The 17,187-nt window shown below is 37.4% G+C and overlaps 2 protein-coding genes across 2 annotated transcripts in view; both read right to left on the bottom strand.

The window, feature by feature from the left end:
• LOC107698998 (coiled-coil domain-containing protein 141-like) overlaps positions 1–1,322 on the bottom strand; it is a 27,843-nt gene extending 26,521 nt beyond the window's left edge. The window contains exon 1 of the mRNA XM_016500137.1: positions 970–1,322. Within this exon, the coding sequence (XP_016355623.1) occupies positions 970–1,101 (132 nt within the window). The 5' untranslated portion in view covers positions 1,102–1,322. The remainder of the gene's footprint in view (positions 1–969) is intronic.
• Positions 1,323–5,198: 3,876 nt separating this feature from the next.
• The window catches only part of LOC107699012 (SEC14 domain and spectrin repeat-containing protein 1-like), a 49,452-nt gene continuing 37,463 nt past the window's right edge, over positions 5,199–17,187 (bottom strand). The window contains exons 12-19 of the mRNA XM_016500159.1: positions 11,575–11,769; positions 9,768–9,882; positions 9,092–9,251; positions 8,910–8,991; positions 8,697–8,819; positions 8,147–8,338; positions 7,267–7,388; positions 5,199–6,138 (exon numbers count right to left, since the gene is read on the bottom strand). Of these exons, the coding sequence (XP_016355645.1) occupies positions 5,982–6,138; positions 7,267–7,388; positions 8,147–8,338; positions 8,697–8,819; positions 8,910–8,991; positions 9,092–9,251; positions 9,768–9,882; positions 11,575–11,769 (1,146 nt within the window). The 3' untranslated portion in view covers positions 5,199–5,981. The remainder of the gene's footprint in view (positions 6,139–7,266; positions 7,389–8,146; positions 8,339–8,696; positions 8,820–8,909; positions 8,992–9,091; positions 9,252–9,767; positions 9,883–11,574; positions 11,770–17,187) is intronic.

Genomic DNA, 17,187 nt, shown 5'->3' on the forward strand with positions numbered 1-17,187 from the left:
ACTGAAAACATAAGTCATGACTGAAAAGCACTGCAAGTCATTCACTGTAAAAATCACATCTGCTCTAGCTTTCTCTGATTCTTTGAGGAGCAAGTCAACAACATTTTATTCTTCAGCAATTCATTTAATCTTACTCGAATCTTTTCAATGATCCAATTCACAAAACCTGAAATGGAGGGCAAGAATATTTTACATTTTTGTCCGTCACATTATGATATGGCTTCAAAACACTTTGAATATAGCACACAAGCCATGTCAAGTTTTAGGGTTAGTAAGATTTTTTTTCCCCCTTAATGTTTTTGAAACAAGCCTCTTTTGTTCACCAAGGCTATGTTTATGTTATCATAACTGTTTTCTATTTTAGTCTTTTTTTAAAATCTGATTTATTCCTGTGATGACAAAGCTAAATTTCAGCATCATTACTCCAGTCTTCAGTGTCACATGATCCTAAAGTCACCTACATCTTGGATGCCCTGGGGGTAAGCAGATAAACATCACATTTTCATTTTTGGGTGAACTATCCCTTTAAAATGAAAATTTTTCATTGGCAACTTAACTGAAAATGTTTAAATTGAAGTTCTAAAATCACTAATACTAAAAAAGCTAAATAGAAAAACAAACATTACAAAGGCACAAAATTCAAGTGACAACTGAAAATATAAAAATAAAAGCTAAAACTTCTAAATAAATACTATAATAATATATAAATAATACTACAGTAACCCTTTAGCTGGTATATTCTGCTAAATTTCTTATTTTGTGTTCCACAGATGATATAGTCTATAGATATAGACAAACTAACACTACAGTTGAAGTCAACCTCAATCACCAAAGAATGTTCTTATTAACTGCACAGTAATGCATCTAAAATCATTCAAAATGTATATACTATATTCCAGTGACAAACATACAGTTCATATCATCAGTCTACATAAAGCTTTGCATTGTAAAGTAGAATAGTTCAAATACCTTGAGTACTGCTACAACAATCTGGGAAGTTCCAGCCTGTACGGCCACAGTGGTGATTGTTGTTGTGGAAGGCTGACCTCCAACATCACCTTCACTGGACATCGTGGACATTGTCCCCTCGAGTCCACACATCCAAGAACCAGAAAGGTCAGAACAAAGCTCAGTACACACAGGTTTGTGCTGTAATCCAAAGCTCCCCTTTTCAAAAGTCCACAACTGTCCCGACAGGCGGCTAAACCCAGAGTGAAGTCTCTGGGGTTTTTAAAGTGACACGGCCCACGTCCACATCAAAGATCCACTTGCCCTGCAGGTAAACTCTGCAACTCCTCAAAGGGCTTTCAGCATTGCTGTGCTCTTACAGGCTCCACCGGGGCCACTGGCCTGAATGAACAGTATGGTGCAAACACAGCCGTCTATGTTGACAGGGCAGAGAGAGGCGTGTTAAAAATAGAAATATCCACTAAGTTTATCACACTGTGCAGAGAGCCATTTGACACACCCCCCGTTAGGTTGCTTTGGTGAGTCTGTTGCTCTCTCCCCTCCCCTTGCATGTCTCACTATGACTAACCTTTGCTTTTCATCACAATAGAGCATATTGGAAACAATGATACTTAGAAAAATAGCTCACCATTTTGCCATTATTTAGTAATTTAGTCTCATGTCAAAAGGACAAAATATATTATTATTCCTGTGATGACAAAGCTAAATTTCAGCATCATTACTCCAGTCTTCAGTGTCACATGATCCTTCAGAAATCATTCTAATATGTGGATTCAGTGTTCGAGGCTAAACTAATATGTGTTGAAACCAGAGATACTTTTTTTCTTATTAAACCTCTTTTGTGTTCCACATAAAGTCCAACATTTTGACCAACATGAGGGGAAAATAAATGATAGAATGTTCATTTTTTGGTATACTAATCCCACCAGAAGTGTTTATTTTCACTGAAACTATACTTTGTCATCAGCATAATTAAATGGTAAGAAATGACAGAAAGGCATTCTCAGCGTGCCCTGCATGGCATCTTTCCATGTTGTAGCATGTGTTTAAAATGAGCAGGAGCATGGAAGAGGCTTGTTCTGTCCTTAAATGCCTGTTCCAAACCACAGACCACCACAAAACCACATTACGTTCCTTCCTATTAAATGTAATGGCTACTAAATTATTCAAATAACTGCTTTTAGAAATCCCTTATATTTCTTTCTATCACATTATTCCACCAAACAACAACAATGTGCAACTACAACCAGTCTGATGCATAAAATAAAGGACGGATACACTATCACACGAGTCAAGTATTCTAGAGAGACGTGCGATATTTGTATACCTACAGTACATGTTGTTTATACACTTATTTAGTATAGATTTATGCAAATTAACAATGATACAAACAGTGATGTTGCGAGCAATTAAAAAAATAAATAAATCAATGAATAAAAGGTTATTTGAAGGTGGCAGATTTTAATGTGTATCAGTCAACCACAGCATAATAGACGGAAAAGGCCAGAGAGACTCTCTGATAATGACCAGTCCCAAGAGAAACAGTCCCCCAAATTCTTAAAGGGATAGTCCAACCAAAAAAAATGAAAATTTACTCTCATGTCATTCCAAACCGGTGTCCATTTCTTTTTTTCTGCAGAACATAAAAGATTCCACAGATAATGTCAAACAGGTTTAGAATGACTATAAAGTAAATGTCATAGAATGTCATTTGATTTTTATTAAACTGATCTATCCATCAAAGAAAAGCGATGTATGACAGGGTCCACAAATACATTAAGCAGCCCAACTGTTTTCAACATTGAGAAACGTTTCTTAACCACCAAATCATCAAATTAGAATGATTTCTGAAAGATCATGTGACACTGAAGACTGGAGTAATGTTGACGAAAATCCAGCTTTGCAAGCAAATTGTTTTAAATTTCAATATTTCATAATATTACTGTTACTGTATTTTTTGATCAAATAATTGCAGTCTTGATACATAAGAAATTTCTTTCAAAAACATTAACAAAATTTTACCAACCCCAAACTTTTGAACAGTAGTATATTTCAGTGACGTGCATCATATTGTAATATGGACATTTTATACTTGGCATTCCTAGAATAAAAAAAAAAAAAACTTTCTGGAATGATCACTGTGAAACTTTAGTTCAGCATCACACCACATACTTACTGCTGCAGTAATGTTGTCTTTTCCAGTGAGGACAATAGTGTCTGCAGAACATCCTGAGGTCCTCCTATGGGGTCTTCCTATCAAAGCCTGATGGAGGAAATGTTTTGAGATAAAGAGGGGACGTTTATAACAACAGGGCAGCATTGGAAGAGCAATTCAGCTGTGCATTTTACGTTCAACAATTAATCAGCATTTTCCACAGATGATTTTACAACGTAGGACACCCGTCACGGTGAACATGGTGAGGAAGATTATAGACACAATGATGCCATTTTATCTACAAAGAACATTGTGAGCTCTTTGGTAAAACAGAAATATGTACAAGACAAAAATATGTATTATAATACACTTTACCATAATATTTTAAACAGGTTATCCATGAGTGAATTTCTATGACCATGTGATTTCCAGTATAAGATTTGTTTTTTTTTTAATCATTCCAATTTAGACTTCAGTGCAGACTAGGAACTGTTTAAAAGCCTGCCAGTTAAAGCTATTATCAAGGTGTCCAGAAAACTGTCACAGACTTCTGTCTTTTTCCACTGTTACAGACATCCCAGCAGTCCTCCCAAAACCAGTACAGAGGCAGCAGCTGCTAAGACAGCTGAGAAATCCAATAGACTTTAGAGAGCACCAATGGGCAGTGCAGGACTAAGTAAGAAGGGCCCTGTGGCCCCAGACGACACCCATGCCATCTGTCAAGGGCCCTGATAAACTCAGAAGGTTATTATTAGACAGAACACTGATTCTCAGGCCAGTCATCACATAAACTCTGTGACTAAGCTTTCTGGAAACATGACAAGCATGCATGTTAAAATTGACACCCTTTACATCTTTAAAAAATCGGAATAAAAAGATGAACGTCGAGTTGTCACAGGATTTTTTGCTGTGATGATGCTTAAAACTTGAATAACATAAGAACATCACTTAATAACATTATTAACATTAAGATACTAAGCTACATCAATACCAAATAAATAAATGAGAGAATTTTCTCCATGCAAACTTTAATTACTTGATATTTAATATTCTTAATATTTTTGAGGGAAAATGTGACCTAAACATGTTTTGGACAGGTTTAATGCGATCAAATCAATGTCCAACTATGTCAGTGATTCTCAGTACAAACTAAGTGAATCATTTAGAGCCTGTAAAATAACAAGAAAGCAAGAGTTTGAGGCAAGCAGCTGAAGTCTGGAGTAAAACTCAGTATGAAATATTCAGTATAAAAATATCTTAACCTTGTCTAAACTGATACAAAATTGATAAAGACTTTCTCCTGAAATGCTGCACAGGGCAGAGAGAATGTAAGCGAATAGCAACGCCGCAGGCAACTAATGACCTGCTTGACTTATGCACTCACAGCCTGGTATCTTGGGAAGTTATAAGAAACCATTTATATAGAAACAAGTCAGAGTTCATGCAATATGCATGAAGACTTTTTAGAAATATATTTACTGCACAAACCAGCCAACAGCCCCCCAAAAAAGAATCATGGTTTCCACAAAGATAATATAAAGAAATGTTTCTTGACATTCTTGCATTAAATCAGCATATAGGAATGCTTTCTATAGGATCTGAATTATAATATTTCACTGTTTTTACTGTATCTTTGATCAAATATATGGCCTTGCCTTGATGAGCATGAGACTTCTTTTAAAACATTGTAAACTCTTACTAACCCAAATCTTTTGAACACTAGTGTAGTAAATTAGTATGCACAACAACTGGTATAATCAGCCAGAAATGCTGCACGGACCAAAAAAAAAAAACAAACAAAAAAAATGCAACATTGCCCATGTTTATTGAGAGTGCTAGAATATTCCTGTACAGCAATGGACAATGAGGCAGATTTATGCAAAGCACACATACAGTAACAAAGTCCTGTAAACTGTAACAACTCGGCAGCTTTATGACGTTGTAAAAGAGACAGCCTTTCCTCTCCCGTCTTATGGTGCAATTGTTTTCTTAATTTATTTTACACAACTTATATTTTCATAAAATACACTATAGCCTTTAAAAATAGCAAAAGCATTATACAATTTAAATGGTATGCAAGGTACAAAAAAAAAAAAAAGGAAAATAAATATGAAATTAATATTTTATGACATGCATCCATATGCAAGCAGCGTACGCATTAGACAATTTATGAGATGAAACATAGCTCCGTTTCACATTTTACTGTCAAAACAAAGCTCTAAACAACAATTCGACATTGGACCTTAAAGCTTTGCTTTGTTTGTACCTTCAATGTTGAACTACAACAGCTTCAGTTTCTGATGTGCTGTCATGTCCCGGTTCTACATTAAACACCATCTTCAGCAAAGGCCTTGCGGATGGATATTTATACTGGCATAAGAGAGAAGGTTTGGTAATTCTCAACAGAAAGCAACCGAAGGAAAGAAATAGAAAATACAATGCTTACGGTCAGGAAAGGCCTACAAATCTAGAGCACCAGATACAAATGGGATAAAGATGCCGCTTTATGTACATTCTATAGGTTTAGTAGCACCATTACAAGCTCAAGGTGCCTCGCTGGGAGGAGAACGAGTCGACAGGTAAGGTAAAGCTTTGTAGGGAGGCGAGAGTTCAAAGTAGTGTGGTCGATTTAGTATTCAGCTGTCCACGCAGGCAATGCAACGCGAGCCCGTGGAGTCTATCTTTAACTGCGCTCGGAAAGTTAAGATGGCTTGGTGAGGTGGAGTACAACAGAGACGGTGGGTGATCTGGGTCACATTTGGACCGGGCCGGCAGAGCAGCGAGATGATCAGAGGATCAGGTGCTGTGCTGCCATCTGCAACACTTCCTGCAAGAGGGCATGAGGGGTATCGGCTTCTCAACTCTCCCTGGGCCCCGCCTCCAGAGCCTCCTCATCCAGCCGCTGCTCCACCTCTTCCTGTAAGAATCTCTTTTCCTCCACCAGTTTCATCCGTTCACGGATGCTTTCGGCAGAGGAGGCCATGTCGCCCGGGCTGCCGAAGAACTGCTCGCTCCTGCAACCGGGGCGAATGGGGAGAGAGGGAAATGATGACAAAAACAAAACATTTTCATCTTAGTGATTGTTGAATAACTGCCCAAGATGATAAAGCAATCCAATTAAGGAAGTAAATATTAAAAGTTTATGCTTAAATGGGTAAAATTAGTTTGAGGCAAATAGAAAACTTACATATTTATTTATATATATTTTTTTATTTATTTATTTTATTTAGAATTTATTTACACAAGGAAATTTAGTATTTTACAATTAATGAATTAGAACAGATAGTAAAAGAAAAACAGCTAACATACATAACTCAAATTCTATTGAAAAGAATCCAATTTTTAAAAGAAAAATTTATGAATACATCATAAATGACGACTACTACTACTACTACTACTACAACAACAACAACATCGACACACAGGATTTTGCATGTGGATAAACAAATAAATGAGTAAATAAGTAAATGAATTAATAAGCATACATACATAAATAAATGAGTGAAGGAAAAGCAGCCAACATTTATGTATTTGGCAGACACTTTATTCAAAGTGACATGGGATTCAAGCTATACATTGTCAATTCATGCATTCCCTTGGAATCAAACCCATGACCTTGGCGTTGCTAGCACCTACAGATTGAAAATACATGGGAACTCCTTCAATGCTGTTTGAAAGGATCCTATTATTAAAAATTTCATTATCATTATTACTTATGTTAATTGTAATAATAATAATAATAATAATAATAATAATGATGGTGGTTAAGATTTTTCAACAAATTAATAAATAAATCCTGTGCATGTTGATCCATATAGAATTTAAGATGAACATGTCGGCGGTGATAGCCTAACGGGCAGAGCATTGACATATAGCACTGTTGCGCTTTGTGCGTCCCAAGTTCGAGTCCCGGCTCGCTCACCTTGCCTAATCCTGCCCCCTTCTCTCTCTCCCACTTTGCTTCCCGTCTACCGATTGTCCTATCAAAATAAAGCTAATAAACGCCAAAAATAAATGAAAAAAAAAAAGAAAAAAAGATGAACATGCAAGGATATGAGTACTTAAGACTAATGATAGTTAAGAGAAAATAGAGAGTAGCAGAGCTTTATAAGTGCGCTGCACTTTGGCCTTTCGGTTCTTACCCATCAGGGAAAATGACTGGCACAGTGAGCCTGTCCAGCAGACCTTTCCCCACAGTCTCCACCTCTTCATATGCCTCCACATCCACCATCAGCTCGGCTAATTCAGGGCTTTCTCTCAGAATCTGAAGGCAGAGAGAAAGCCAGTTACTGTCTGATATTACAGCTGGGAAGTTTGTAGACAGTACATGTGACCACATAACTGAAACACACTAGTTTTCTCTAAAACTTTATTATTATTATTATTATTATTGAGAAATTAGTTTAATATACAGTGGGGTCCAAAAGTCAAAATCATCAGGCTTTGGATAGATTGTGGCATCCAAAGCTACTTGAAGAAAATATTCCCAACCTTTTTTTTTTTTTTGATGATGATGATGATGATGATGATAATAAAGGATAAACAAAATGCAAATTCATAGTCTTTTGAACCCCATTGTAGGTGTATAAATGTGTTTGCGTTCATTTGACTTTGCTAAAAATACACATGAATATGCAGATTTTCTCCACCATCAAAAACCTTAGTGCTGCCAACAGGCAGACCATAGTTATTTATGAAGTCATAATAAATAGAATTAAGCTAACAATGGTTCTTCATGATAAATTAACTCAAACAATACATTTTAAAGGAACAATTCACAAAAATGATTTATACATCCTCATGTTGGGGCAAACCCATTTGCCATTATATTTTCCGTGGAACATAAAAAGGAGAAAATCCAAAGAACAATGCTGTTCGCCCAAAATTTCTCCCATGGTGTTCCATGGAAGAGGGAAATTCATACAGGTTTGGAACGACAAGAGAGTGAGTAAATGGTGACAGTTTTCCTTAAACTACTCCTTTAGATTTGTTATGACATTTGTTTTGCAGAACTGTACCAACCTTCTCCGCAGCTGTGTGGAAAGCACTGGCCATCTCCAGCCTGTGCTGCCTCTCGTCAGACGTGACTGTGAACTGTTTCCACACACGGTTGAGTCTGGGCAGCGTGTCCCCTGAGGAGCGGGTGGTACAACGCAGAGACTGGCACAGCACCACTGTGGCCTGCAGCAGCTGGCGGCCGTAATCATAGGTGCTCTGAAAGCAGAAAAGGAAGAGGTTACTGCGAACCGATAACAAAACACAGGCTGGATACTCCAACAAGTAACAACACAATACTCTTAAAAGAAGACAAAAAAATATAAAAATTGCCCATACATACAAAGAGGAAAAATAGGATTTCTAATATGAATGAAGCATTTATTAAAGTGTCACTTTTGATAAGAAAAATTGCTTCTTTTTTTTTACCTCCTGTAACACACATAAAATAATAATAATATTAATAATAATAATGCAAAATAGATTTTTTTTTCATTGGGATTTCACATTGTCTAGCTGCTCATTCAATATAATTCAATTTGCTGATGGGTGTGCCAGCAGAGGAAATTCAGAATACCTGTGCAACATCCACAAACTTCTTGTGTTTCTCCAGCAGCACTTTGGTTTCCTGTGAATCATCTCCCAGTCGAATGTGGGTCTTCAACAAAGCATCGAGCAACTCTCCTAACCACTCCACTGCCTGTGAAAAAAAATTAAAAGGCCCTTACAGCCCCTCAGGAACTACAGTCCCACTTCTAAGAGTCTCTCCATTTGAATTTCAAGCTCTGACCTGTGAAGCATCTTCCTCACACTTGAAGAGCTGTACCATCTGCAGCATCTTGAGTCTCCTGACATCAACCATGTCCTCACACCTATAAAACACAAGCGAACACATCAGACCATCATCGCTTTCTTTTGGTATACCAGAAGTGCCATGTCCATGATTAAAAATCATGAAAAGAGAAGAGGAACCTCTGTTTGCGGAGCTGCATGTCCTCCATGACGCTGTGAATGTGGTCAATATTCTCCTTGTTCTCAATGCTTACATCCTTGCCATAGGAAAAGGACGTCTGGGTAGACATCTGGTCAAGCAGTACTTGGCCTTTTTCTCTCAAGCTTTGCAAGGCACCCTCTGGAAAACAGTGAGAGACTCAATACACAGAAAGAGAGGAAACTTCTCTATGTGGATTTTTTTAAAGATTCTGATGCCAGTCACCCTGGAAAAAAAAGTTGCATTTACAAGGCATATATTTGATAAAACAACTGAAAATGTATATGTTGTTTAAAGCACTAATTAGCAAGTGGAGTAGCATATTTCACTTTGTTTTAATGAATGTTTTATGTCAGTTTAAGAATTATTATTTTTGTAATTAGCTGCTTTAAATACAAGTGTCTGCTAAATGCGTTCACCAAAAAAAAAAAAAAAGTTTTGAAAATATTTCATATTACATTTTTTCATGTTTCATGATTAAACACTACTAAATGACAAGACAACCAGCCACAATTTATTTTATTTGTATGTCTTGGGTGGCTCTTGAAAATCAGACATCCAGTTATATGATGCATAAGCACCAAAAGTTCTGGTTTATCAAACTTTAATTACATGAACCAGGATCAGACGTATGAGTAGGACAACAGAGCTTCCTACCCACGCTCTTGAGTTTCTCCTCCAGATGTTTTAGAGTTTGCTGGATTGCAGCTCCATCTGCAGGAGCGACGTCTGCACACAGCATGCCTAACAGCCCGTCTAACTGCTGGGACATCTGTGACAAACACATTTGACAGTGGCATCAGAAAGCAGCTTTCTATATATGTATATATTCACATACAATTGAAACACTCAATAAACAACAAAATAATTATTTAAGTAATATGTAGGCTCACAATGAATATGTACACAGATTTTCTGTGCTGACTGGTGAGGAAATCTGTGGTTTTAAATGTGTGCAAATGGCCTGTGAATGGCATTTTATGTTGACTTCAATACATTTTATTTCTGTATTTTGACAAACACCCAAGGGGAACAGGATATTCAGCAAAAGAAAAATAGAAAGTAGGGCGAGACTTGATTTTTATCCTTCTGGAATTTGGATAGGATTGCAAAAAGCGGGTGTTAAATACCACAATGGAGCCAGATGAATAGAGGGCACAGGATGAAAATCTAAGAGGGATTCATATCATTAAATGAAAAGAACATTTATTTTAGAGGCTGAGCAAGTTACTGCATTTTAATCAGATTTCATTCAGAATAACAGGCCCAGATGAACTGTGCACAAAAAGACCAGGGCCCGTATTCACAAAATATCTTAAGGCTAAAAGTAGCTCATAACTCGCCAATTTAAAAGAAAATCTTAAAAATAATGGGTGTCAGTCCTAAATTTAGGACTCCTTAAATGTTTGCTCTAAGAGTATTTCACAAAACGTTTTAGCACTAAAACTAGCTCCTAAATCTGTGAAACGTTAGGAGTAGTGAAGAGGACTCCTAAGTCACTAAGACCAAGCCACAAACTATCCTAAAACGGCTGCTGCCGGCAAGCTACCTCGGAACGTAAACATTTTAGAAATATTTGACGATAATGTGCTTTTAAAAAGGTATCGCCTTTGGTTTTGGAGGTTATCCCAACTCCAAATTTTCCTTTGATTATATGCGTGTTTTCATTAACCAGTTGGGCAAGAAGTAACAGCTGTTCTTGCGTCCAGTTTGGTTTTCTTTTTTGTTTGTATGTCTTACTATCAGCCATGATTATTCTACTCTGTCAATTAAAAGGATGTTTATATGCATATTCACAATTTTATTTTTATTTTTACGAGAAGTATACAGGCTGCCAATTACCTGAACATATACACATGTATTATATTGTTTAATTAGTGACACTAAGCCTGCATTTTAAAATCTTTATTTCAATGTGGCAATTAACATTTTTATTTTTAAACCTTTATTTGAATATGGCAACATAATATTGCGCTCTGCAATATTTATATGAATAAATCTCTGACAGAGACCCCTTCCCTATCAGCCAATCACTGTGTGCATAGTTTAGTAAGCATGCTGACATTATCCATAGCAACAAGGTCAACCCCGCCCTTACTCTTAGATTAAGACTTATCTCTATTCCTTAGTAAAATTTGTCTCAGCAGCTTTGTGAATAGTTTTTAAGAGAAAACTACATTTTTACTGCTATTTAGGAGAACTCTTAGTGGTAAGATAAAATGGTTTGTGAATACGGGCCCAGAACTGTAAGTTTGAAAAGTAAAAATCATCAAATTTGACTATGTCGACTTTAAACAGAACTGATAGTATTACACTGTACTGATAGCGGAAGCATGAAAGTAGCCAGTATCTACATGCACAATATGTTTGTGTTCTGTGGAAATCTGCAGAGCTTTAATTGCAATTCTGTGAGTGCAGATTCCATGAAGATCTAGTGATATCATCTGATCGTATTGAATCTTACATCTTGTGCGGTCATGTGGAACTCATGGGCAGACTGCAGGACATTCTGTCTGAACTCTAATTGGCTGGCCTGCCGGTAGCAGACGTCACTGAGCTGCTGCTGCAGACCCTTGAGCTCCATCAGGTCCTCTTCATCTCCTGCGCTCAGCAGTGCTGCGATCTGCTGGTTCAGCTCCACATAAACAGCAAACCACTCCTGCAGCAAACAGCATGACGTGAGCTGTTAATACACAGTTAAACAAACCACCAGCACTCATAAAGACCTCAGGTCCATAAACACAGTACACCAATGTCGTAGGTCAAATGGATACAACAGCTCCCATGAAACATAAATATACACAAAAGATGCAAACACCGCGAAATCTCTAAAATGTAGAACATTTGCAGTTTATGGACTGATGACAAGGCCATTAAATTAACTATCAAACAAACTAATCAAATGTTTCTTTGTAATTAACACCACATTAATTTCCCCATACATTTTCATAGAAAAACTAGGCTAAAACGTAATAAAAGCTTATCAATGTAACGTTAACTAGAGGTGAATGCTTAGGCAAGGATAACTACTGTTATTGCTTGCTACCATTCAACATTTTGGGGTCAGTAAGGAATAAAGAAAAAAAATTACATTATATATATTTTATGTATTTATATAATACTGAGCAGCTGCTTTATATCACGTTCTTTTGAAAATTATTAGTTCAAGATAAATGACTATTGTGTCCAAAATCCCTATTCACAAATAGAGCTAAACCATCTTCCAAGAAAGCTCCCCACTATGGCAACACTATGCATGATGACTAACACTAAATCACTTTTACATAACCTATGGTTTGAACCATGTCTATAATTGGCTCAGTTCCTGACTCAACGTGACAAAGAGGGCACTGTTCAACAAACCATAAAGCTACCGAGCACACACACACTCCAAAACAACAACTTCCTGTAACAAAACACCAATACCAACAACGCTACGTCAAAGAGATCCCTGTAAATCAAAGAGGCTGTTTGTGATCTCAGTGAGCCACAAACCACACTGAAGAAATACAGAGGCAGTAACTACTTCAGACAAGCCAAAAGCACACCACAAACCACTCCTGAGACAGATGGCCAAACAGCTGACCTTCAGGAAAACTGTGCAAATCTGTGGGTGAAAACAGCATCTTTAAAGCAAATCAAACGCATTTTCTAAGACTGTAAACAAAGCTTTAATTGATGACTTTATGTACTTAAATCACCCAGATAGCCTGAATCAAAGATTCAAAATGAACCTAAACACAATATATTTTTATTTCCTCAAACAAAGTGCGCATAATCAGAAGCACAAATATTCTAGAAGAGCAGCATGTGATTGCAAGTAAAATACATCAATAACGCCACCTACTGGCAGGACTTAAACTGCAGCATGTAGCATTTTAGTGTCACCTGACTTCACTTCAGTTGATTTGACAGATCACAGATCATTTTTCTATCAGCAGCTCTGACTGTTTGAGTTCTATGTTCTACAACAGTGGTTCACAACTTTTTAGGCTAAATACCACAGTGACCGCCAGTATTCAATGTACATTATTTACAATTCACTGGTTAAAAGACTACATGTACCAGTGCACATGGCTGTTTAGTTCAGTTGTGCCACACATATCCTGAAAAGTAAAGCCAAACCATTTTGATCGCCATCTGGTGTCTGCCTGCAGTATAGGTCATAAACCCCTCCCTCTCTATGTAAATGAATGGGACTTAAGCCAAACTAAAAAAAATAAAATTACACTTCAAATAAACTTTTCCTAAAGATGGTTTCTATCATTTTAGGTAGTTTTTATCTCACTGATGTATGTTCAAGTGTTAATTTTTTTTTAAAGTTTGCTTTTATATTTATAAAAACCAGTGATATGGAGTCAAATTAACGCCACATATACTTGCAAAAGAATTGAAGCATTGCAAAAGAAAATTAAGTTTTGCAAACGAAAATGAAAGTATTGAGAAAAAAAACAATTGTTTATTGTGAGTTCACACTTGACTCAAACACAAAATAAAAGCAGTGTTGCAAATAAATTAGCAGCTATGGCCATGAAAGATATGGGTTGCAAAATCACTGCTTTTGTTCAGTTTCATTTATATTTTGCAATCCTTTATTTTTGTTTGCAAAAGCATATACATATATATATATATATATATATATATATATATATATATATTTTTTTTTCTATACATGCCTAAGAAAAAAAACATGCACTAGAGATTATGGTTGTACTTACACTGTGTTGACTCTCGATCTCCTCATGTTTCTGCTGCAAGGCCTGAGTAGCACGAATGGAGTCTCCAATCCCCCATTGTGTGCGGAGCTGCTCTGTGCCAGGACCCTCCAGCCAATTCACAACCTGCTCACACACAAAACATAAACACAGACAAAGAAACCTTTAATTAGTGAATCACTACCACATTTGACCCCCGAGCCCCTGAGCAGACTCTAATCGGAAAGAAATCAGGAAGAACACAGAGCAAATCTAATTATCTAAATGACAGGATCAGGTCGATGAGAGCCCAAATTAGAGATTTACTAAATCAGATATTTACTTGTTTACAAAAAGACAAATGTGGGTTGCATGTCTGGAGGGCTGCACGATCTTTCAGCTGTCAGATTTTGAAAGAACATCAGTATCAGAGAACAAATGGGATTTCAGAGCTGCAGCAAAACGGAAGATTGTCAGTGAATAATGACTTGTATTTCAGTCTATTTCTTACACAAATATTGTGTCTTCAAATGTCAAATTAACTTTATGGTGTTTTGTTCTTCTTCAAAATTCATCATTTTGTGTTGCATAGAAAGAAAAGCATACAGGTTTGGAACAACATGAAGATGAAAAAAAAAATGTTCAATTATGGGTGAACTAACCATTTAATTAACTTGCTTGATATGCAAGTTCAGTCTCAATTCAACAGCTGAGAGGTAAAAATGGGAATAACAACTGAAATGGCAGACAAATTAATTTCACTTTTGTTGTTTAATGAACTAGGGGAGCAAATGAAAAGTCTGGAACAGCAGCAAGAGAACCTGCTTTGTGAAGAAAGTCATTCATTTGTCTAATGCGGAGGTGACTGAACTTTTTAAGAACCACTGCTTAGCTTGCACGCCTTCCTGTCTGTAATTGCTTCAGGCACTGCGGCTTACAAATGATCCCCCACTTCCCTGCGCAATTTTTCACAGAAGGGAAGAAGTAGGCCAAAACTCTTTTCCGACACACAAGATGTGCACCTCCCAATATCCTGATCACCATGGAAACAGACATTTTTGTTTCATCCAACAAGAGTGGCTTTTCATACGATACACAATCTCTGATTTCACCATCTCCTTAACCTAAACCTAACATAACCGAAACACTACACTTGGTGACTGCAGAGATGTAACACTAACCAACTAAGAAATACTGGTTGCAGAGTTTAAACGTAGACATTCTTCATTAAATTAAACTAAGAATTTCTATGAATGCACAAACAAAAATTTATATAAATTATATCCATCAGAGGTTTATCAAAGGGGATTTTAAAGGGGTGGTTGATTGTGATTTCACTTTTTTAACTTTAGTTAATGTGTAATGTTGCTGTTTGAGCGACGAGAATACTTTTTGTACGCGAAGAAAACAAAAATAACGACTATTCAACAATTTGTCTCCTCTATGTCTCTCCGCGTCACCGTAGCACCATTTTGGAGAATATCCGCTGAACGCAAACTGCGTACACTATTCTGTCAGCCGCGACACAAGGATACATTTTCCACGTGTATTTACGCTTTGATTTGAACGAAAACCGAGCATCCGTGTAGCGCGGCTGACACAGAAGAGCGTACGCTGCTTGCATCCAGCAGATATTCTCCAAAATGGCGCTACGGTGATGTGCAGAGACACAGAGGAGATGAATTGTTGAATAAAGTCATTATTTTTGTTTTCTCTGCGTGCAAAAAGTATTCTTGTCACTTCATAACGTTACGGTTGAACCACTGATGGCAGATGGACTATTCTGACGATGTCTTTCATACTTTGCTGAATCATGACAGTGTAATTTACTTGGCAGTCAATCGGACAGTCACAAGCCTCCCGGTTTTCATCCAAAATATCTTAAATTGTGTTCCGAAGACGAACGAAGCTTTTTACGGGTTTGGAACGACATGGGGGTAAAGTGATTAATGACAAAATTTTCATTTTGGGGTGGAGTATCCCTTTAATGCCTACAGTTACGGCTTGTAGGGACTACAACAAGTAACTTCCCGGGTTAGTGACATCCCAAACCCTGAAATTTACATAAACCCCGCCCTGGGAACATGCAACAAAGGGGGCGAGGCCATGCTGCGCTGCTTTAGAGAAGAGGAAGAGTTGCCAAAACTATGGGTGCACGAAAAAATCTATTTATATATGAATTGCGATTCTGTCTTCTAACGAATCTAATGGATTCACGTTTCAAAATCAATGTTCTAAAGCAGCGGTTCTTAATCCTGTTCCTGGCGTTCCCCTGCTCTGCACATACTCTGCACTGCATCTCTCTCTCCTGATTCAGATCATCAGCTCGTCAGCTCCATCAATGAACTGTGTTCCATTTATACACATCAGCCTCATTCAGACTGTCAGCCCAAATCCGATTCTGTGCATATCCGGATGGAATCCGATCTAGACGACTGACTGTCCACACAGTGTATCGCAACTGTTCATATCCGATTTGTGTGTCCATAAGCGCTCTTTCGTTTTACAGAATGTGCGTTGGTTTCTATGGCAATGCCGTTGCTTTGTTATGCCAACGCTAAAAACAACAAAAGCAATACAAGCTGTGTCTCATTTCGAAGGCTGTGCCCTCCAGAGGTCACATTCGAAGGCTGCATACGTCATCGAGGCCGTCTCATTTCAGAAAAGCAAGTAGGACACTCCGAATGCGACCTTCGAATGTGACCTTCTTTCAAAGGAATTCGGAGGATGCATGAGGTGTATCCTTCGCTGCTACAGATAACCCACAATTCTTTGCGTTGCCGTAAACAACCGTCGTTTATTTGGAAGAAAAAAAAAAAAAAAAGGCAGCGCCGGCAGATGTAACGTTACACACAAGCGAAGATGTGGTGTTTAAATTAAGTATTTTCAAGTTTTTCTTTTAAGTTGTGTTACCTCAGTTGGTAGATGTGGTAAACAGGATTACAAGTGTTTGATGATTTTTAAATGTTGAGAATAGTACTTTGCTAGCAAGGCGAGAAATTATTAATTTGTTTAACACTCTGGTATTGTACATTTAACTAGAGTGAGAGTGCAATGACGCTATAAATGTGTTGGCATAGCAACGTGATATTTCCTGTTTCCTTTTCCACTCGTCCTACGAAAGCTGTCTTGTTTAAAGGGGTCATATGATGCTTTTTTAAAGATCATTATTTTGTGTATTTGGTGTAACAGAATATGTTGACATGCTTTAATGTTCAAAAAACACATTATTTTTCAAATACTGTACATTATTGTAGGTCCTATATGCCCCGCGTCTCTCAAACGCTTCGTTTTCTACAAAGTCCCTACTTCCGACAAGCGCAGTCTGCTCTGATTGGCCAGCTGACCCAGTGCATTGTGATTGGCCGAACACCGCAAGCACT

The sequence above is a fragment of the Sinocyclocheilus anshuiensis genome, unplaced genomic scaffold (genome assembly GCF_001515605.1).
Source record: "Sinocyclocheilus anshuiensis isolate Anshui unplaced genomic scaffold, SAMN03320099.WGS_v1.1 scaffold18, whole genome shotgun sequence".
Lineage (NCBI taxonomy): Eukaryota > Metazoa > Chordata > Actinopteri > Cypriniformes > Cyprinidae > Sinocyclocheilus > Sinocyclocheilus anshuiensis.